The following is a 22655-nucleotide window of genomic DNA, read 5'->3' on the forward strand; positions in this document are numbered from 1 at the left end:
GGGTGGCTGTCTCTCAGCCACCTCTGCCCACTGCCATCCCAGCTCCCACGCTGTCCTGGTGCAGCCCTGATTTGTATGGCAAAATATGACGCCAGGGGCTCTGACGCAGCCTGGGGTGGGGTCCAGAAATGAGGTCCAAAATGCTTCTTGCTCTGCCCAAATCCAATCCGCAGGTCCCCTGGGAGAAGCCCCCCCAACCTGCGGCTGGACATGGGGCCAGAGGACCCAGTACTGGCAGTGAGCAGGGAGCTGTGGGCAGCACTCAAACCCTGCATAGTGCAGAAGGAGGGCATAGAGCCTTTATCCCCTCGTCTGCCCATCAGAGGATGGGCAGGGGCAGGCTGTGAAGGGTGCTGCATGTATCCCCTGCCAGCTCCACCAGGAAGGCTCCCAGTGCGTTCTTTCATTGCTTTTCATTTTTTTTCCTTCTTCTTTTCCATCCTTGCTTGTTCCAGACACAGGCTCTGTGCTGGGGAGAGTCAGGTTTTGGTGGGGAGAGGGGTGCGTATAGCTTTTTTAGAGACCTGGGCCCATTATGTGTGTGCCCATGGACGCACAAACTCATATATACACACAGAATCATTTCTATTAGTGCACCCAAAAGTTGGCTCCCTAGCCAGTGCCTGGGACTGTCACCCAGGCTGGGAGCTTCTGGAATGGGGAGAGGTGGGAGGGGGGTAATCACGTCCAGGTGCTGATGGGGAAACTGAGGCACAGAGCAAGAATCTGAGGTCCTCATCCACACTGTGGTTATGGGTCATCTCATCACCGACAGCATCCCACAAGTCTGCAGATGTCAGGAATAAGGTGTCTGGGAAGTTTTCTCAGGGCTGCTGGGCAGTGGCCAGGCTCCCAGCCCCGTGACATCCCCGGCCGGGTCCCCAGCCCCGCCCAGCAGCAAACCCTGCCACCAAACCCTCCCTCCACCCCAGCTCCTTGCCATAAATCACTGCCCTCCATTGGCTGAGGACCTTTTAAAAAGGATTTATTAGAGGGGATTTAAGCACAGGCAGCGATACGGTTTCATAAATCGAAAGGCAATAGCGCTCATCATTACTGGTTTGTTCAGGGGGTGGCATCCCCGCTCCCCCTGTTCCCGCGGTTGTGCTAACAGCCCCCTCCCCAGCACCACTGCCTCCGCTGCTCCCCTTCGCCTCCCAGTCTGTGGAGACTGTGAGCGTGGAAAATCCCCAGACAGGGAGTGTAAATGCTTGTTCTTTGTAAATGAAGAACATAATTAACATTAAATTAAGGTAATACAAATGAAGACAACACAGAGGCTGACAGGATGAGTGTTTGGGGAGGCAGTAGAGAGAAGTGATTCATATTTTTAATTTACTGTACAAATAGACTAGCAGGGCTGGGGGGAAAAGGGCCATCCAAGTGGAGTGGGGATTTTTTTTTCCCCCACTGTTGTTTTGCTGTGCTTTAAGCACACAATGACTATTAAAGTCAACTGCCCATATAATAGGACATCTCCTACATGACTGCTCTCTGAGAGGCAGCTTGCTGTAGCAATAAATTCTGGGAGTGCCATCTGCTGGTGCATACCCTCCACTGGGCACCCGCGCCTCGGCCACCCCAACACTGGGCACCCGCACCCAGACCAGCCCCAGCACCCTGCACCTGCTGCCAAGATTTGCTCCCACAGACTGCCGGACATGGACTTGCCGGCAATAATACAGAATTATTATTTTTTTCTATAGGGTAACAATCACTTCCCCCCCCCCCAATAAATTTTTAATCTTTTTTTTTTTTTTTTTAAGAGGATGCAGGAGTCTGGTTGATGCCACAGAAATATTTTAGGCTTTTAAAAGAAACAAATCACTGCTCTCCACTCCTCCAAAATGCTGGGTTTCAGCTGAGTGCCCATTACCCAGAGCACAGTAAAAAACCACTCATTTTATGTTTTTCCCTGCAAAAAGGCACTTGACCAGAGCCTGTGTGAACTGCAGGCTTGGCTGGAGCTGGCTCTGCACTTTTAGGAGATGAGAGCTGCGGGCTCAGCCCCAGGGAGACCCTGCTGCAGGACAGCCTTCAGCCAGGAGTAAGCCAGGTTTCCTGCAGCCTGAGGGTGTGCATGGGGCTGTGGCATCTGGAAGGAGCACACCGCCACCACTGTGCCCTTGTCCTGGTGGACCTCTGCCACCACCATGCAAAGGAGAAACAGGAGAAGGCACCAAGAGGACCCATTTCTTGCTGAAATCACCCTTCCTAGGCAGAAGATGCCCTGGGACTGTGCCAAGAGCCTCCCATTCTATGACAAAACTGGAGAGGGTGTTTCACCATCTGGGGCGGTTCCTAATTTCAGGGATGCAGTCTTTGCCCTCCAGGTCACTTCTCTCCTGGCAGTTATTACCGTGAGTGTCTGTGGGTCCAGGGCTGACTGGGCCAGTGGTGGAGAGGGGCTGGTCCCAGCTCCTTGCTCCATCATTTGCCATGTCCTGCTCCTTTGCTGCCTTTTTCTCTCCTTTTCTAGGTCTACCTCCCAAACCCTGGGGGTGGCTCCTGCCCATCACCTGAAGCTTTGCCAACCCCAGAGTGCAGCCAGGGCCTCTTTAACCCCTGCCTGGGGGCACTGGGGAGGGCAGAGGTGTGGTGCAGGACAAACCTATCCAAAGGGAAGAGGGTCCCCCTCTTTAGCCCCCTCCATTCTTTTACTGAAGGCATGTTTGCACACAAGGCTGTGACTGGGGAGGGGCGTGGACTTTCTTGGTGTGAGCACTGGGAGATGACGGGGATCCCATCCTGCAGTCTCAGACCCTCTGTGAGCACTGATGTTGACCTTTGGCAGAGGCTTGGCTGCCCATCAGCCTGGGCTGCTCCCCATGACGTGCCGTGCCAGATGTACCATGTCCTCACCACTGTGCAGCCCCACAGCCAGGTCCCCTGCTCCTGAGGAGAAACTGGAGAAGGCTGATGACAGAGCCCCACGCCACACTGGCTCCTCTGCCAGCTTTGCACTGCTTTAAACAGCCCCAAGCTGCTGGGGCCTGTGGTGGGGGTGTGTGTGTAAATCACCCCCCCCAAACACCTCAAACGTGTCCTGGGCCCAGGCTGCAGACAAAGGGGCTGTCTGCAAACTGACATCACCCCGGGCAGTGCCCCCCTTGTCCAACATCCTCGCCCTGTGCCTGCTTTGCTCGAAGTGCAGCCAAGGAAACTGTGCATGAACCTGGCTGGACCAAAGGTGCCAGCCAGGCCCAGGAGGGTTGTGCTGGGGGCTCAGCCCTCCATCACAGCATTACAAGTTGCTTTGTGGTCCCCAGGGCCAGGGCACGAGGCTGCGGTGCAGCTTTGGGTACCATCAAGCACCAAAGTGCCTTGCAGAGCTTCTCAGCTCCAAAGCCTCTCCTCCATTGGCAAGACAAGAGGCAGGGACCAATCCTACACCCATCTCTGCAGGGTGGAGGGGTGCTGCTCCAGCTCCCCTTTCTCCACGTGGAAATAGGCAGTAGCAGGGTTTTTGCCCTGGTCTGAACATGCAGGAACTGCACACTGCTCAAAATTCATCCCTGACGGAGCCTCTGCAGTCAGGTGAGATTTTGGGGGAGCGAAGGCACCCCTGTTGAGGTGATAGTGTCAGTTTGCTGTTAGGGCATCTGGTGAAACCAGTGAAGGAAGGTTTCAGCCACAGAGGCTTAGTGGGTCCCCATCATTAGCAGGATCCATCCCCTAGGAGCCCATCCTTACAGGAGCCACAGGGACTCCAACCTGTGATCCTGCAATTCTGTGATTCCGTGACTGTGAGCACTGGCAGGGTGTGAATGCTCCTCTGCTTGCCTGGCCATGGCCTGGGGACACTTGCTGCCTCACCGGCCACTGGTGCTGGCACAGGGACAAACATGGGTGCCCAGCAAGCTTTCACCAGCTCCCACTCAGGCTGTGACCATCCACCCTGAGTCAGGCACCCTCCAGGAGAGCTTCTCTGCAGGATCTGAGATGATGGGCCATCGCTATTTCCTTGAGGAACCCATTTCAAAGTATCTGGAGAGTTCAAACCAGGGCTTTCTTTCCCATTCCAGTTTGGCTGGGATGAGCTCCAGCCCTCCACGTGTATACCTCAATGCTTAAACTCACCCACCCTTTATCTTTGGGTACATCAAGAAAGCACTTACGTGTTTGGAGAAAGTCACCTTCATCTTTGTTTCTGCAAATATTAAGAGGATCAGGAGCATTTCCAGGCACCAAAGTAATTTCTTGGACTCTTCTTTGGACTTTCTCCAATCTAAAGATTTCTCCAATCTAAAGGGTCTATTTGGACACTGCTAGAGGATACAGCCTTACCCTCACCAAGCAGAATCAGTGCTTTTGGGGGCCTGAATCCAGAGAGCTGCTTTGGACATGGGGAAGATGCTTGGAGCCCACCCAGCCATACCCTTCCCAAGAAGTGGAGTGGCTGGAAATGCCTCCCTGGGCAGGGCAAGCAAAGGGAAAGCCTAAATTTTGCTTTTGCAAGAGTACCAGACCCATGGTGGGGACCTAGCTTGGACTGACAGCCCTGGAGATGCTGCCTCAATAGCCTAAAGAAAAAGCTGATGAGAAGCTAGTGTCCCATGAGCATAGAGTTTCTTCACTCTCACCCTTCCAGGTCCTGATGGAAGGAAGAGGGATGTGTCCCTTGGCACGGTAACTCCACGAGGGTCCCTGAGAGCAAATGCACCCAAAAGGCACCACAGGATTTTGCCAGTGACCTCCATTCCTTGGAAAGAGGAGACTTCTGACTCTGGTGGTATCTGAAGCTCTGGCAGAAATGGGTCCCATCCCCATGTTTCCCAGGTCTGCCCCATCTCACCAGCCAGCACAGAGCAGTCCTGGGCTATAAGGCAACACTCTGGGTCCTTGGCCATGCCAGGACCCTGGGATGGGGGGGACTGCTCCCAGGGGGGCCATTGTCTCCCACATGGAGGGCAGGGGGCACCTTCCAAGCTGCCCCACATGCTGGGTGGGAGAGATAAATAAATACCAGAATAAATAAATACAAGTGGCAAAGAGGCCTGAAATGATGCTGTCGTTTGCTGGGAATGAGAGACACAAGTGTAATTTAGGTTTTGATATTATGAAAGTCTCGCTGCTCTAAAACAGCAGGGCACTCAGTGCCTCATTAATAAAGGATAAACTTGGAGTCTATTTACAATGCACTTTTTGGGGTTATTTACACTCCATTATACATATGTAATGCTGCACATATTTACCGCTCTGTTCTGCTGCCGAGAGCAGCCGAGTCGGGAGGGAGATGGAATAGGAAGTGGCTGATGCTGTGGAGCCATGACCCCTGCTTTGACTAACGTCCCTTAAACAGCTCGAGCTGCAGACAAGCCCCAAGGTGGCTGCTGAGGATGGAGGGACTGGGACCAGGCGCTGGGGAACCCAGTATGGCCCAGTCCCTGTCCCCATGGGCCCAGCACCTACCCCTGGAGGCACCCCAAGGCTTTGCCAAGTGATGCAGAAAGGGTGAGCTCTTCTCAAGGGCTGGAGCCCTGCACACCATCAAGTGACCATGAGCACCAAATGTGCAAGCTGTGGGCCCATCAGAGCAGGGAATGGGAAAAAAGAGGGCTAAATTATCTGCAACAAAATAAATCACGTCTGTGTTGGGACCAGAGGGTTTTGGCCATGCAGCCCTCCTCACTGTCCAGCTCTTACCTCTAACCAGAACAAAACATTGCAGTTTCCCTGCACATGGCAGCTCCTCAAGGGACCGCTGGCCTGGGAGTCCCCGACCCCATGGTGCTTGTGGGAGCTGCTGTGAGGGTCCTGGGCCTTGCAAGTGCTGTGCCCATGGCAGTCCCAGGAAACAGGGTAGGCCCCACCACAGGATCCAGGGCAGACACACGAGAAAGGTCATGCCTGGAGAGCAGCCCAGAGTCACAGCAATTCACGGCATGCAGCAAAGGGGTGTAGGTGCACTCAGGATCCCTTTGTCCTCAGTGGAGTTTGGGAGGGTGCAGGGGTCCCATGGGAGCATTCTCTGCAGGGCCAGCATGCAGGGCTGGTCAGCAAGGAGCTGCCAGCATGGAGGCTGGCTGGTCACCCCCAGCTCTGAGCTGCTCCATGGCCTTTCTGCAACCCAGCCTGTGTTGGCATGACCAATGTGGGGTGAGATGCAAGAGCCTGGAAGCCACCCTGACCAGCCATCCTAGGAAATGTGGGGCGACTCTGAGCTTCCCAGCCAGGCACAGCAGGGAAGGGGACAAGTCCCCATCCCATCCTGCTGCTCTCCAGCACTGGGGAAACACCTACCCATGCCAGCATGCTCCAGCTCACTGCCATCTCAGGTTGCATTTGCCAGATGCTAGGTCTGGAGGCAACACTTTTTATTAACACCCTGTGCAGGCAGCTCTTGGCAAGTCCATGTGCCCAGGAGTGATGTGAACCCCCTGGCCCCAGGACGTGCCCCTGCCTCTGGAAGGGCATCTCTTCCAGCATGGAGGTAATGTGCAGCGGTGGGTGCAGCCCTGGCACATCACCAGAGCTCATCCTGGCCCCAGGCTGCACTGTGGTGAGACGTCCTGGGAGATGCAGAGCTGATCGAGTCCAGGCAAACTGGCCTTCACTTCCTTCCCCAACTTGAGCCTCCTCTGCCACCTCCGTCCCCCACAGTCCACCCGGGGTGGGGGTCCCACAGTGGGAGGCGAGGAGCAGGTCAGGGCAGGCTGGAGCCCAAGTGCTCCAGGGAGCTGCTCTCCAAGGCCCCGTAGCTGTTGAGCTTCATCATTGCAATGGGATGGGCTGGGATGGAAAGGAAAGAGCGGCGGGTGGCAAAGATGTGGCTGATCTCCATGAAGGTTTTGTTCTTGGTCTCAGGGATGACAAGGTAGACATACAGGGCCACCAGCAGGCAGATGGCACAGAAAACCAGGTAGCAAAAGGCACCAGCTGACATCTGGGGCAACGAGAGAGCAGGGACGGGGCAGAGAGCCAGGCACCCCCAAGCTGGGCACTGCATGAGGCAGCATCCCCTCCTGTCACCCCTCCCTGGGCTGGCTCCAGCCAGCACTGAGCTGAGCCAGGAGCACAGGCATCCTTTGGGTTAAGCCTGGCTTGGCGCCCCACCCTGCAGAAGCAGCAGGGCTCTGTCCATCCCCTCCTCCTCCCATGACCCCTCCAGACCAGTACCTGCAAGAAGGGGAAGATGAAGCCGACAGTGAAGTTGCAGAGCCAGTTGAGGGATCCCCCTATGATGTAGGCGGCTGGGCGGTGTGACTGCGTGAAGAGCTCAGCTGTCATCAGGAAGGGGATGCCTGCTGTGGAGGGAGGGGACAGGCTGAGGGTACAGGGGACAGACTGCCTCAGGCACCCCTGGGGTCAACAGGTCCTGCCCATCTCAGGCCTGTGGCGCCCAGCAAGACCCACGGGTCAAAGTGGTGGTGTTGGGAGGGGTGGAGGAGTTGGGGCGCATGGGGGTGGGTGGACCAGTGTCCTGCCCATTGTGTCCCTTTGGGATCTGTCTCGGTGGGTGGGTGACGTCCCCCAGACATAGCACAGTTGCACTTTGCTGGGTGCTGAAGCCAATTTCACAAGTTACTTGACTGAAAAGTTTCAGAGTCAATATCAAGGTGGAACATGTCATCTGGATCCTCATTTTACAATAATTTGCCTAAATGCTGATATAGTCAATTTCACATAGACTACAAGCATAGAGAAACATAATCCTGGCACCCTCCATAATGCACTTCCCAACCTCCCCTGATCAAAATGGTTTAGAAAATTTCCTTCTATCCATTAGCTCGGACGCTGTGGCTGATTTAGGCAGGAAAGAAGCAACCACATTTCCGCTCATCAGAATTTCCCACAGGACACAGAAATGCCATTTTCCAACTGGCTTCTCCCAGGTACGGTGAACTAAATCCCAGAATGGCTGAGGATGATTGCTCAAGCCAACCTGATTACTAAGAAATGGACACAGGTTGTGGCTACATCTCCTGGAATTACTCAGCCCCTCCTGCTATGTGTCACTGAGCTGGCAGCCCTGGCTCCCAGGACTGTCCCATTGCTGGAGGGCAGGATCCGAGGCCCAGCACGCATGGGGATCTGGCAGGGGACTGTATTTGACATGGTGATGTGCTCAGGGTCCCACTGCCCAGGACAGGCCTACTGGGACCACTTTATAAAAGATGCTCCAAGGGAAAATATAAACCAAAAAAAAGTACTAACAAGTGAGGGAGGAGTGGAGCCCCTGACGGACTCTTACTCACAGCTCACCCAGAATAGAGATATATATTTTTTTGTTTTAAAACTCCTATTCATCATTGTTTGTGAACAATGAGCCATTAAAATCCTAATTAAAGATGTAATTACAGTGAATAAAGTCTAGGCTGAGGATGAATTATAGATCTGTTAAAAGCTCTGCTAATACATCAACTGGGTAAACCAGTCCAGGTTTCATTCCTCGTTATTTGAGCCCACTCTTGTGCCCGCGCTTGGTTGAGGGTAGGACGCTGCTTGCCAGCTGCACTGTCATGGGACTGTGTGGCACCTCCAGAGAGGTCTGGAGAAGGATACCAGGGCTTTCTCCCCACTTGGCCCAGGAGCAGGGACAAGGTGGAGCATGCCCTGAGGATGTGTGGGACTGGTGGGGCTGGTGGTGGGGTCTCGCTTGCAGGGTGCAGCATGATAAACCAGGACTTGGCTGCAGGGAAGGGGCCAGAGCACCGGTCCTGCCACCTGCCTGCAAACTCCATTGCTCCCCACTCTCCCCCCAGGTCCCCATTCCTGCCCCACCAGCCCCAGACCCACCTGGTCCCATGCAGAAGCCAGCGATGATGCCAACCACGCAGGCGACACTGACATAGCACATCCAGGGCAGGGTGGTCTGCAAGGGGACACAGGGCTGGGGAACGCTGCCGGGACAGTGGACCCTGCATACATCTCCATCTCCCCTGACATTTCACAGCTGCCTCCTTGGGGACAACTGTTTCTGTAGAAAAGCCACCAGAAGCAGCAGGACTTTTCTCCCACGTATTTGGTTTTTTTGTTGTTGTTGATCTTTGCTCTGAATTTTCATTCTCTTGAACTTTGAAGGGAAAATATTGCTTGGAAAGAGCTGTCTCACCCCTCATTTCCATGAATACTCCCTCCACTGGGGTGATACCCACCCCTTCATCACCCAGCCCTCATTAATGCATGCAGGGCTCCAGCCCTGGCTGTGTCAGTGGCCCAGAGTTGCGGTGGTGGCCAGACCCTACCTGCAGCAGCAGGGAGACGGTGATGCCAGCCAAGCAGATGCCCATGGTGCAGAAGCCCGTGATGATGAGGGGCCGCCGGCCCAGCTTCTCAATGGTGAAGCACTGCCAAGGGAGAGCAAAGACTGACAGGGTGGTGGGGAGCTCCCCACCAGGACGGGGTCACCCCTGAACCCCATATCTAGCTGCAGGTGGAAGGATGCTACCGGTGGTGTCTGGGGGTTGGGGGCAGCCCCAGCTTGGAGCTCCATGGTTTAGGCTGGGGCACAGGCAGAGTTAGGACTCTGGGGTCCTGGGGTGAGCATGCACCAGGCAGCAGCAGGGTCCCACAGAGACCTGTTAGGGTGCAGGGTCGGGTCTGGCTGGGGCGGCCCCATGGCTGCATTTGCACCAGTAGCAAGTGGAAGTGCTGGGCTGGGCATGGAGTGTTTGCGGGGCAGCGGGCAGAGGAGGCAGGGTGCGGGCAGGTGGTGTGGCGGCGGCTGGAGCAGGCAGGGTATTGACAGCAGAACAAATGCCTGTAATTTTATAACCAATCTCGTCACGTCCATCGGGGGCCGTTTGCGGGGCTGCTCCCGAGCAATCCGGCTGCAAACCAGGCAGCTGCCGGGGGCTGTGGTGGCCCCACGGCCAGGGCAGGGGAGAAGGGAAGAAGGGGGCACCCTTTGGAGGGGCGGGGGGGGGTGACTGTGGTCCTCACTCTACTGTGGCTTGAGGTATGGGGAGAGGGGAGCAGCCCCCCACTCAGTCCCAGTTTTCTGGGAGCAGCCATCCCCATCCATCTCTCTAATTGTCAGGGAGCGGATTTAGTGCCGGGTGGCTCAGGCTGGCCCCGGGTGACACTCGCAGATGGGACGAGGGCCATAAATCTGCCTTGCCCAGTGCTAACTCTCCAGCTAAATGAGGCCTGGCTGGCTGGGCTGGGGCTGCTAGCCTGGGGGCCAGGCCAGCACTTGGCTGGAGGGGCAGATGGGGACATGTGGCTCTGCAAACAGAGCGACAATGAAATTGGGAGCCAGAAGGAACCACTTAGACCCCTCCATCACCTCCAACCTGCTCCTTGCCTGGCATCTCCCCCCAACCTCCCTGCTACCCACTTACCCCAAAATTCTCCCACTCGACCTAGATGTGACCCCAGAAATTGAGCCACTCTCATCCAACCTCCCCACCCCATTTCCCTGCCAAACCCTCTGTCCCCCAGCAAAGAGGCTGTGCTGTGGCATGGACAGCATTTGGGGTCCCTCCAGCCCCTCTGTTTGATGGTGCTGGGAGCTGGCAACAAGGCTCTGGCACTGAGGGGCTGCATCTGTCTGTCCATCCATCACTCACCCCTATTATCCCAGCAACAACTTCAATGGCGCCAGTGCCCACGGTGGTGTAGGGGATCTGGGATACAGGGATCCCGGACTTCTCGAAGATGGTGTTGGTGTAAAACCAGATCTGCCAAGGAGGGGACTTAGCGTGAGCCACGGGGATGGAGCCATGGGGCACCAGATGAAATGAGTTGCCAGGTCCCAGCTCAGCTTCCACAGAGCCAGGTCTCAGGGTGAGGACCCCACAGGGCTTACGGCATCAATCCCCGAAAGCTGCATGCTGGCGTTCATCACCACCACCGAGAGGGTTTGCCAGCGGACGGAGCGGTCCCGCAGCAGCTGCCAGACGGATACCACCTCCACAGAGGAAAGCGACTGCTGCTCCTCCTTCATCTCCTTGATCATGTCTTGCACATCTGGTGTCCCCAGGAACCGGCGCAGCGCTGTGGGGAGAGTGGGGATCACAGGCACGCATCTCCCCATCGCAGAGTGGATAGTCATAGGTATTGCACAAGGCAGGGGCTTGGCTCTGCCCTGGCTCAGCCTCCCCGGGGGACCTCCCTGACCCACGGGGGCTGAGCATCCCTAGGAACCAAGGAGAAGCCTGACACAATGGTGATGGGGACCCTGGAAATGCAATAGTGCAACTGGGTAGGAAAGAAGGGCTGAACAATAAGGACTACGGTGGGCTGTCAGGTCTGGGTGTGGAAGGATGCGGTGAGGCTGCACCTTGGTCTTGGGAGATGTTGGACCAGCACCCAGCACCTCCCAGAGCCAGTCCCCACCCCAAGACACCCCCTCACCCTCAGTGGCCCCGCAGACATCGTTTCTCTCTATCAGGAGGTACCGTGGGCTCTCAGGGAAGCAGTGTAGCAGCAGGAGCTGAAGGGAGGCGGGAACGACCACCACCGAGAAGAAAAGAGGCCAGAACCTGTCCTGAGAGGAGTCAAAATGGGATGTATCACAGGGAGGGCAGAGCAGGGTCCAGTGAACACGGGCTTGGACATTGTGCTTACCTTGCCCAGCAGCTCCGGGAGGCCCAGGACCTGCGCGAAGAAAACGCCCAGACAGATGAAGATGCTGGGCACGAGGCCTAGGAAACCCCTCAGGTTCTTGGGGGCAATTTCTCCCAGGTAGAGGGGCACCACACTGAGACAGATACCTGGGGGGGGACACAGGAGTGACCAGGATGGGAGAGGCAGCCAGGAGAAGGGTGCCCAGACGACCCTTGGTGCACCTCCTCCCATGCCCAGCACCATCTGCAGTGGGGACCCCAAGGCCAGGGAGGTGGCCCCATCTGTCCCATGGAGACCTCCACTGCAGAGCCTGTGGCTATGGGGAATATTAAGACTTCTCCAGTCCCCTGGGAATGGGCTGTAGGGGACCGAGCCATGAGGACGGGGCTGTGCACAGCCCCACAGCCCAGGCAGCACCTACCTGAGTGGAGCCCTGTGATGGAGCGGCCAATGATCACCATCTCGGGGGACCCCAGCTCCTGGCTGAAGCCCAAGAAGCCGCCGGCCAGAAGGACGAGGAGAGTGCTGCGGCTCAGCGTGCCATTCCTAACAGGGCACAAGGAGCAGGGCAGCCCCTCCAGCCCCATCCCATCTCTCAATCACCCAGTCCCATGCCACCCCCTTACCTGCCGTACCGCTCCACCAGCAGCCCCACCAGCAAGGAGCCCACCAGCCCACCCAGGGCAAAGATGGAGACAGTCAGGGAGTAGAGGAGGGTCAGGGGGCCGGAGGCTAGCCCATGCCCGTACCGTCGGGACCATGTTGTGTTGTAGAAAGCCTTTATGTACTGCAGAGCAGAGAAACACACAGTCACCAAATGTGTTGGGAGAGAAGGGAAGACGGGCCCCATATGGACAATGCCATGGGTTTAACAGCAGTGCAGATGCAGGGCAGGATGTGACTGGGGATGACTGGGATGTGCTGGTCTAGTTGCTCAGCCAGCCTCAGCACCAGAGGGGTTTTAGGACAAGTTAGAGATGCCACAAGCAGAGCTGGAGCTGGAACAAGGAGGTTGTGGGCAGCTTTCCCTAACCCCTGCCTTCCAGGGGGGACCAGTTTGGGGGAGTACATGAACACAGGCTCCCATATCCCTCCCTCGCCATCCCTCTCCTCAGACTGCTCTCCATGGGTGACTGCCCAAGGGAAGCACCAACGTTTTGCTGTGGTGCTGCTGGGTAGCGATCCTACCACCCTCCCAGGGAGGGACGCAGAGCCCTCCCCCTGCTCCCACAGGGGCTGCTCGTCCCTTACCACTGCTGGTGAGTTCACCACGGCCAGGTTGTAGCCATAGAGCATGGAGGAGCCAAAGGACACCAGGAAGGTCACCAACAGCAGGGGGAAGGTAAGGTGCTGGGAGAGAGGAGAGATGAGCACAGCCCTGCCTGGCAGAACCCAGGGCCAAGGTCACACATGGTATGAGCTGCGCTGGATCACTGACCCTTTTCTAGTAGGGATGTCCCTGGCCCAGAGCAGAGACCCCAACGTGAGAGAGCCCTATGCTGAGCACCACTTCATGCCACTGCCCAGCACCTCGCCCAGCTGGGTTTCCCCGTGGCTGGTCTCATGGAGCTGGCAGTGGCCCAGCTCAGGCTGCTTGTCCCGGCTGCCTGTCCCAGGCACCCCTGCCCCGGGGCTGGGAAGGGGCAGTGGGCAGAAAGGGGCAGGGAGAACAGGGAGAGACACCGGTCCCCTCCCATAGATGGGGGCACCCGAAAGGCACTGCTGCGAGCTGCCCCCGCTGGCAGCACTGGGAGGCCCAGTGCCACCGAAAGGTGCAGTTCCCCGCAGCAGGTCCCAGCCCTCCCCAAATACCACATGCACCCAGGCCCCAAACCCTCGCCCCCACCAGCACCTTTGTCACCTGCTCCAGCTGCAGGGGGGACCTCTCTGCGGGGAGCCGATGGCTGGGGAGGGACACCCTGAAGCCCCGACCAGAACGGGGGGCTTGAGACCAGCTCACCCTGAGATCGGGGCACCCAGCAGGACCCAAGAGGCATTCAGGGCAGCCCCCCAGCCACAGAAGCACCCCTGGGTGCTGCACCCGACTGTCTCCCCTGCAGCAATAAGCGTCCCACGGCCCCACAGCGACAGGGCTGTGGCGAGGTGCAGGTGTGCCTGCTCCCCCGGGCGCAGCCCTGCGCCCCAGCACCCAGAACCCGGCCCTCCCCCAGCTCCTCCAGCACAGTAGCCGGATCTGTAGCACCCAGTAGCTCCCGGCTCACGCACAGCAAATCCCTGCTAATCCCATCAGGAATCCCGAGCCGGGAAAGGGTGGGGGGTGTCAGGCCAGGGGCTGGGGAGGGGGGAGGTGGGGAGCGGACACCGTGGAGCAGACGGGGAGCGGGGATGGCGCAGCCCCCCAAGCCTGCAGGGAGCTCACCCCAGTGATGTCCCCGCCAGGCTGCGGGGTCCCTTTCCCGACCGTCTGGGCGAGGCTGCAGCCGGAGCGGGGGCAGAGAGGAGGAGGAGTAGGGGAGGAAGGCAGCCCCGGTCTGGCGGCCTGACTCGTCTCTCCCATTTTTAGATGGAAGAAGGAGGGAGAGAGGGGAGGGGAGGGAAGGGAAGGGAAGGAAAGGAAAGGGAAGGGAAGGGAAGGCAGGGCAGGCAGCCTGGGTGCCCCCGGGGCTCATTGGAGGCGCCCTAGCGGCCGGAGGAGGAGTCGGGGGGGCCGCGCCCCCTCCCCGGGGCCAAGGGCAGAGGCAGACGGGCACCTCCGGGCCGCCCGGCCCCTTGAGGGGCCATGGCCCGGCCAGGGGACAGCGGGACCACCCATGTGATGCTCTGCCACCGTTGAGCCCCAGCATGTCCCCTCCAAACGGGAGCGGCTGAGGGGACCGTAAGCAGGGCAGCATCCCTGCATCACCCCCGAGGCTGGGGGCGAAGGGGCAGCCCCACATCACCCACCACCCCTGTCACCCCCCAGCCCCTCTCCCACCCTGTCAGATGTGTGGGGCAGTCGTGCTCCATCCTCTGCGACTCGGGTGGGAGGGCTGGTACCCACACGGCCACGGCTCAGGGCAGCCGCCTTCCCTGGACACGGAGGGGCACAGCCCCCAGCCCCAGAGAGGAGAGACTTGACTCACGGCAGCTCAGAGGAATCCAATTTTGCTGCGGCCAGGAGCTGCCTCCCCTGCTGCTAATGAAGTGCCTTTAATTAGCAGCCTAATAGCAAGCTCTTAATTTGCTGAACAGCCAGTTGAAAGGATGGGGACCCCACTAAGCCATGGCTGGCAACAAGAGCTCCAAGGACTTAAAGGCACAGGTCCTGGCTGGCTAGCCCCACCTCAGGAGGGGTCCCATGGGGACCAGGACAGAGGAGCAGGGCTGGGAGAGCCCCACAGGCACCTACACTGCTGGGCCTGCCATGCCCAACCCCAGCCTTGCTGTCTTGGGTGAGGGAGAGACGAGGCGCCTCATCCTCCCACACAGGATGCTCCAGCTCCTGCCTCCTCCCTCCACATGAGCCTCTGGCACTCCCTGAAAGTACCGTGCCCTCTCCCCCAGCCACAAGCCCTTCCCAGCCTGCCAGCATTCAGCTTTTCCCAGGGTAGGCACCTGCTCAAGAGCTCCCATGTCTTGCTTAGACTCAGTTTCACCATGTTGTGATTGGGGCATCGCCTTTACCTTAGTGCAGGTATGCTGGGCATCTGCAGAGACCTTGGTGACAGGGCCACAGTGGGGGAGACCTGCAGGGAGTCATGGTCCTTTGGGGGATGGTCTCATTTCATTCCCAGAGCAGCAGGAAGAAGATCCATTTATCGGACATGCCCATGAGTGAGATGACCTGGCAGGAGGAGGACATGCAGCCTGCGGGTACCAGCCACGCTCAAAACACTTGCAGTGCTGTGGGGCAGCCCTAAACACCCCACAAGACTTATGCCAAGCCCTGTGCTAAGACAGGGCAAAGCAGCAAACCCGGGACAGGATGATAACCCAGGCCATGCTGTGTCCCACAGCCATGCTCTTACTCTGGTCATGCAGGTACATGGCTCATCTCTGGGACCAGCACTTGGAGGTCTAAATGTGCCCAGTCCAGTGGTCTCTGCCACAGGGAGAGGAGGAAACAGCAGCAGCCATCTCTCCCACATCCTGAGCCATCCCAGCAAGTACCCACCTAAAAACCCTCCCAGAACTTCCCAGCCCCTATGCACTGAAGCCCTTACTGGTCCCCAAACCCTGTGCTTAGCCCTGCAGCCACAACCCCCTCCCTCCACACAGCCTGATGCCGGGGATGGAGCAGGGACATCCTCAGGACACTGGTCCAAGCCAGGGGGGTGGCTGCTTCCTTGATTTAGGGGGTAAATCTGGGTTACTGCCACTGGTTCCCAGCAGCAGCTGGGATGCCGGGAGTAGAGGTTTAGCAGATGTACAGGTGAGAAACACGTGCTGGGTGAGGAAGGGAAAGGAGGAGGGACAGAAAAGCCTGGGGTACCAATTAAGGGTCACCAGGGAGCTGGGTTAATTGGAGACACTCCTGTGACCTGACCTGGTGACGGTGGCACACAGTAAGACAGAAACAAGTGCCATCGAGAAATACCCGCTTCTCTGTGCTGCAAGGGAGCTTGTGCCCGCAATTTACAGGCATCCCCATAACCCACCCACCCCCACCCCTGCCTCTGTGCAAGGACTCCCTGGCTAAAACACCCCCCTTGGCTGGGAAAGCGGCTGTGAGCAAACCACCCTCACCCCCTCCTACTGTCACTCCTGGGAGCTCCTGTCCCACTTTTGCCTCGCTGCTGCCCCAGTCCCCAGATGCAGCACTAGGGCTGTCCCAGTCTCAGTGCTCCATACTGTGGGATACTCGAGCACCTCCTCTCCTCAAGGCATCGCACACACAGTGCCTGGGGCACACAAGGAAACCCAGCAGGACTGGGAGAGGCAGAGCAGCAAGAAGAGCTGGCCCCAGCATGCATCCTGCACAGAGCAATGGCATTTGCCAAGGCCACGAGGATGGAGATGCTGTTGGGAGCCCCGTGCTCTCCTGAGGGCTTCCCCTGTGCTGACGGCGTGGTGCTGTGCAGAGTCCCAACAGAGCCCAGCTGCCCATGGTGTGGGCAGAGGCACATCCTGCCCCAAGGAGCTTGTGTGGAGGGGAAGGACAGAGCTAGCCCCGCTGAAATGGCAAAGCACCTCCAGGTGCCTCCTGCCTCCCTGCCCAGCTCCCCAGGGCCAGGCGCCGGCAGACACAAGCCAGCCATTTGGGACCCCACACCAAAGACATAAAACACTCACCAAAAAATGGTATGAGGATTTCTGCAGGACTGGGGAATGTGGGAGTGGCTAAGACCCACTGGGAGAATCCATCCCCTTTTCCAAGATGAGATAGAAATTCCTCAGAGAAGACATGGTCTTCAGTGCTGCCTCTTGGTGTTTGCCAGCACTATCTAGTCCAAACTAGAACAAAGTCCACATGGAAGCAATAAGTGGCTCAAATAAATGTAGGCAAAAAGATGCATTGCTTAGCAGCCACTGACCCCTTTCCCTGCGCTGGAGGAGAGGGAACTCGGCAGCATGGGCACAGCAGGCAGAGCCGCTCACAGACATCGCCGCAGCTTGAAAGGTCAGAGCAGTTTGCCGGCACTGCCCTTTTGGACTTGACACTGCAGAAATGGAGACGGTCCAGCAGCCTCCCTGCCTCACTGCCCCCTTGGAGGAGAAGCCTTCCTTGATCTGCCTTTGTAAATGCCAGCAGGGTGCTTTGGGCACAGGACAGGGAGTTTTGGACACATCAGCTGCATGATGTTAACCAGGGGCTTGAGTTTCTGCAAACCACAGTGGCCTCCAGAAGAAATTCAGCAGTGTCCCTGATGAAAGCACTGCTCAGGCTGCTGTCTCTGCCTTGTTGCACTGGACAGCCCATCTGACTCCATTCTCCAGCTGTGGGAAGGTTATTTACCTGTACAGGTGAGACCTTTTCAAGCCCAGTTTTTCCTGGTCATATTCCTTATCCAACTTCAGTGTTCCCTGACAGATCAACCCCACATCTCAGCAATATCCCTGCTGGTTTGGAGGTTTCTAGCTGCTGCTACCAGTCAGGTGCACATCAGCAAACCATTTCAGAGACAAAGCTCAGGATGGGAAGATTACACTGATGAGAAATAAAGAGTATCCCTTGGGGATATAATGAATGTGTGTCGTGAGTTCTCTTAGGGCAAAGCAAAATGGCTGGTACTCACACACATGCACCACCAGGAGCTTGCTAGAAGAGCATCACACCCCTGTCCATCAGATGTCCTCAGCCATACTTGCCAAGGAAGGATCAGCCAGCAAAGGGGACAGGCTGAGACCTCAGATGGGAGCAGCCCATTATGTTGGATTTGCACAGGATAGTTAGCACAAGCAGGATCTTATTTTTATTTTCCCCTGCTAGTCTTCTCCAGCAGCACAGGTGCTTTCCTCCTGGGACAGTGTCCCGGGCAGTGCGTGCGTTGGACGTGAAGCAACTTGAGCGCTTGCAGGCACGGCTATACAGACAGAGCACCAGGCTCTTGAGCCCAGGAGTGGTATCTTATTCGCACAGAATGTTGAATCATTTCCACACCCTCGTGGGCACTGACAGGGCTGCCATTGCACAGGGGAGCTCCACCGCACACGGCCTTTGAACAAACTGGGCCAGGATGCCGCCGGAGCCAGGCACAGCCCATACCCCAGGGCCGCCAGGACAGCGGGACAGCTTGCCCACAGAAATCAGTGGCAGCCCTAGAGCATTGTTTATCTGCTCGGGGCTTTTGCTTCCCTTGCCACGCTGCTTCCTCCACTAAGAGCTTGCCATCCTAACCCTCTCCAAACTGACCGCAGCACCACCCAAACGCTGAATTAATCCTACATTTTTTGTAAGAACTACATTAATTCTAGCCTAGCAGGCCTAAACTGGTCAATTTCCCCTTTCCAAAACTAGCTTACTATACTCTTGAAAGTGTGTACATAATATAATAATAATAATAAAAAACCAACAGAAGATTTCACTTTAAAGTTGTAGGCTGATCAAATGCTGTTAATTTGAAGCTATGGTATACATTACTTTCCTCCTTCATTTGAAGTGGAAATAAGGCACACTTTTTTAAACAGAAAGGGTAATTAAGCACTGAATCTATTTAAGATAAGCTGTCTGGAGTTCATTCTTTTCCAGTGGAAATTTACAATTGAGATTGCTTTTCTTTCTCAAAGACTCTCTTTAGTATTTGAGTTTTTGGACGCAATTCCAGAATTCCTGGGAGAAGTTTTCCAGCCCCTGCCCTGCAGCACAGCACTGCCCCAGTCCTAGAAATCTGGAATACATACTCTGATCCTCATCTTTAAACATGAAGGAGAAGAAGGGGAAGGACTAGCTAAGGAACGACTAGAAATAACCCACAAGGAGAACCTGTTTCACGTAGGACTGCGTGTAGTTTGGGTACACACAGAGAGCCAGGCCTGTGAGTATGAAAGGTAAGGGGTCTCATTTGTGCGTGCTGGCGGTCACAAGTTGTTTAATTCAAGCTGCATCCTGTGTCACATACTGATCTGAAACGATGGATGAAGCCTGTCACTGCAATTCCTCTTCCAAATCTATTATCCGATGGGAGGAAAGAGCAGGGAGGGAACAGAAAAAGGTTAAAGTGGTATAAATATAAAAAACCCCGAACGCTTGCCAAACAAAGCACACGGCTGCTGGGAACCCTGTCACAAGGAGAGACAGGGATTGGAAGTGACGGGAACCCTGCTCCCAGCGCTTCAGAAAAGCGGGAGCCTTCGCAATCTCCAGTCCCCCGCTGGCTCCCAAGAATGGAGCCAGCAGGGAGAGAGGCGGCAGGAGCGCAGGGTTTGTTTGTTTTCTGACCACCCCAGGAGTCAGGATCTTAAAACTGCGGTGGCCTTTGTTTTAAAAGGGGCTGTTAAGTAAAACGGAAAGATCCAAGGCTGCTATCCGAGGAGTGTTTTTAAGAGAAAGGTATTCTAAGGGCAAGGGTGCTTGTGTTAAAATTCGGGCGAGCCGTAAGCATGACAGCATCCCCAGCCATGGAGCTGCGTGGCGGTGCTGCGATATGTCAATTACTCACTCATTATTGAACAGCAGGATTCTGATTAGCTTATAAAACAAATTTGTGCTTCTCCTACCAGGATCTTGCAACAGTACCCAGAAAAACACAAAGTCTTTATAGCTTCTCCCCCCCACCTTTTTAATGGGCAGGATGGCTGCAGCTCTTCTGTGTCAGTCACATCCATTCTCTGGCTTACAGGGCGGACTCGTTTGCCCCAGCCAGAGGCCATCAGCTATGAATGGGGAGTTTGTTAATTAAAAAGTATGCTGTGGTTTTAGGAATAAGTGTTTCTTCCAACTGCCAGAGCAGTCTTTTATGCTGCATTCATCAACAAGCAGCAGCTCTGAGGTGGGACTGGCAACTGCAGACTCCGTGTGTCCTGTGAAGCTGCATCTAGCCAGGCCCTGGGGCAACGCTGTCCACCTTGCGGCCACAGCGCTTCCAGGTGTTCCTGCTGCAAATGTCATGTACAGTGCCCGTGTAGCAGAAGTATGACCCACATACATGGGGCTTGAGGAAAAGAAAGGCTTGATATTTTGACAATGTCCTTCACCCCAAAAGGAAAACAGGAGAGATTCACAGCTTAATCTTTGTATTTGTATTTAAGTTATTTTCTGAACAGTTAAAAAAAAAAACCAAACCACACTGTTACCATGATCCTAGCTCAAGTGAACATTAGTACATTAACTACACATCACCGTAACATAATCACAAAATTCAAAGCACTCATTACGTAAGAATCCAGATAACAAATATAGCAGAGTAACAAACAGAAAACTCTGGAGAAATCATGTTCTTTCTCACCTCTCCCACTTCCACACCCACCTCAGCCTGAGCAGGCAGCAGTGATGCAGCATAGGCTGGCCTGGCAGTACGCAGCTCTCCTAAACATAGTGATGTAAAATGACTGGGAGAAACGGGATCTGTTACATTTTGCTGAGGTCCACATTATTTTTCTGCCATGCTAAAACTGTGGCTAGGCTGAGCCCTGCATTGCCTTGCATGATAAAGACAAAGTAGCTGAAAGCAAAGTTTTACGATCAAAAGCAGCTCCAGATTTTCACAATGAATTGCCAAAAAATTCTCACAGCTAGCTCCTTGTAACAGCCACGGCAAATAGCCTGGAACAGGCTGGCCTGCCTTCCTCCTGCACATGGAGCTTTGCTCAGATGTGAACCAGGGCTTGAGCGCCAGCAGATTAAAACTGTTTGCCTGTAAAGGTAACGAATCATTATTTATCATACAGGTACGAGCAGAGCTGCTCTGTGATGAAGACTGGTATTTCATGCTGATTTTCTGGCCACAGCTGCACTTGGCTCCTGCTTGAGCAGAAATCAGGGTATCTTTCAGGGTGATAGGCTATTTAAAAAGGGACCTATTTAGGAGTTGGCTACAATATCTAAAGGGCTTGTTGTACATCCATGTACATCAGCATCCCTCTCATTTTGAGAATATCAGCTTAACATCACTGAGGATTAACCAATGTTGTCAACTCCCATAGGATATCTGCTAGACACAGATGTGGAAGCCCCATGGTCTTTGGGAGTAAGGATGAAGACATGGGAAGAGTTTTCTGACAAGACAAAAAAGGATTATCTATTCTGGTGGTGTGCCAAGGCTCACCTTGGCAGAGATGCTTTGGGAATTTGCCAGTAGTTTGGCTACACGCAATTTAAAAAAAACGTGGGGTGAGGGGGAAAGAAGGGGAAGCCAAATGCTCAGCCTCAGCAGGCAGCCATTGCTGGGGCTGTGGAGAAGGAACACACCCAAGGGACCTGCTGCTTCTGTGAGTCTCTGAACCAAGTGGGGACAGAAAGACTGTGGCCCCCTCGTGCCAAGCAATCCGGGAGGGATTTGCCAGCAGGAGGATGGAGGAATTTCATATGGAGACCTCCTCTGGGGACAGTTGGGTCTCTTGCTGTTCCCCCCTCCTTCTGGGAAGCTGCTGCTTGTTGCTTCAGGGGGAACAACAGTAGGGCAAGGCTCAGCATGTCAGATGCATCATGCATGCCACTTGGAGACCCTGGCAAAGTTCATTCTTCTCTTGGCAAGTGTAGTTTAGACCACGCCCTTCTCATGCCCCCAGCGCAACCTAAAAAGGGCATCAACTGACAAGTTCAACAGCTGGAGGCCCTACTTGATGACCTCCTGATGACTTTTGATGTTCTCATAGAAAAACTCTATTCTTCTGAGCCAACTACACAAGCCAAGAGATCGATTTTCAGCATTGTCCCCACTTCTGTAGAGATCCATCTCCATCCCTGCACCCCCTCCTAGCCTTCAACCACTTGGGTTGTCTCCTCCTTTTCCTCTCACAATGAAGAGCAGGCCTGCAGAAGGAAGGCTGGCTGCTCCTTCTTGTCCGCTTCTCTAGCTATGAAGAGCTTCTAGTATTTGTGATTTGTCAAAAAAAGTGAATTTAGGAATCATCAGCCACAAAAGGAAGATCTAAAATGGTGTTAAAGGAAGCTAAGAAAATTAGGCAAAAAGCCCAACCTGGAGATGTGCTTCCTATTGGAGCTGCGGTGCCAAAAACTCAGAACCAAGCCTGGAGCTCTGCTCAGACTGAGAAGGTAACATGTGGGAGGGTCAGAAAACACATACATGGGAGTGGAGAAATGCACATGATACTCTCCAGCTTTTTCAGTGTTCAAAAAAAATTAATAAAAAGAAAAAAGGATCCTTTGGAGCAGGAGCAGGTGGCGGGTAGGTAGAGCATGGTGGTCCAAGTCAGCTTCCAATTTAGAAACAAGTGTAAAGCATTTCAATGTTTTCGATGATCATAGACTTCTCAACTTGTCACCTGATTCCTTCCGTTCCAACAGCGGATGTGTCTGTCCCTGAACGTTAATGGGGAGCAGAGGGAGCTGCTCCAGAGGAGACAGCCGCAGAAGTTTTCTCACTGCAAATTCCTTCATGCCATTTTCTATTTGCATATTTTAAAGCAAGCTGTATTCCTCTGAGGATGAGAAATAGTTGCAGCAAAACTGTGCCCTATTGCAAAGGAGTCACAAGCAGGAGACGGTGTGGCCATAATGGATTGTCCTGCTCTGAATGTCCCACACCTCCAGTACTTTCCATCCCATAGTCCAAGGGGGAAGGCTAGTGTGAGCTTCCTAC

The 22655-nt window shown here is 55.2% G+C and overlaps 1 protein-coding gene across 4 annotated transcripts; it reads right to left on the reverse strand.

Moving 5' to 3' along the window:
• Window positions 1-1000: 1000 nt before the first annotated feature.
• On the reverse strand, window positions 1001-14113 carry LOC104039697 (solute carrier family 2, facilitated glucose transporter member 9). Of its 4 annotated transcripts, none has more exons than XM_064464005.1 (12): window positions 13895-14113; window positions 12766-12864; window positions 12141-12301; window positions 11936-11997; window positions 11515-11660; window positions 11302-11434; window positions 10754-10941; window positions 10515-10625; window positions 9189-9290; window positions 8740-8815; window positions 7120-7247; window positions 1001-6886 (listed from the first exon to the last, which is right to left on the reverse strand). In XM_064464005.1, exons 1-12 carry the CDS (start codon window positions 14030-14032, stop codon window positions 6647-6649), a joined length of 1584 nt encoding a protein of 527 aa, XP_064320075.1. In that variant the 5' UTR covers window positions 14033-14113; the 3' UTR covers window positions 1001-6646. The 4 variants fall into 4 exon arrangements, with proteins under 4 accessions (XP_064320075.1, XP_064320074.1, XP_064320077.1 ...); XM_064464004.1 differs by having other exon boundaries at window positions 11302-11380; window positions 11936-12060; XM_064464007.1 differs by having other exon boundaries at window positions 1001-6732; window positions 11936-12060.
• Between the last annotated feature and the right edge of the window lie 8542 nt (window positions 14114-22655).

The sequence above is a fragment of the Phalacrocorax carbo genome, chromosome 12 (assembly GCF_963921805.1).
Source record: "Phalacrocorax carbo chromosome 12, bPhaCar2.1, whole genome shotgun sequence".
NCBI lineage: Eukaryota > Metazoa > Chordata > Aves > Suliformes > Phalacrocoracidae > Phalacrocorax > Phalacrocorax carbo.

Excerpts from the sequence above, each read along its gene's own strand:
- LOC104039697 (XM_064464003.1), bottom strand. The coding sequence starts at position 14,032 with ATGGGAGAGACGAGTCAGGCCGCCAGACCGGGGCTGCCTTCCTCCCCT. Across the intron at positions 11,661-11,935 it reads CATCACAGGGCTCCACTCAG|GTATCTGTCTCAGTGTGGTG; the intron begins GTAGGTGCTGCC and ends GTCCCCCCCCAG. Across the intron at positions 9,291-10,514 it reads TTGTTGCTGGGATAATAGGG|TGCTTCACCATTGAGAAGCT; the intron begins GTGAGTGATGGA and ends CTCCCTTGGCAG.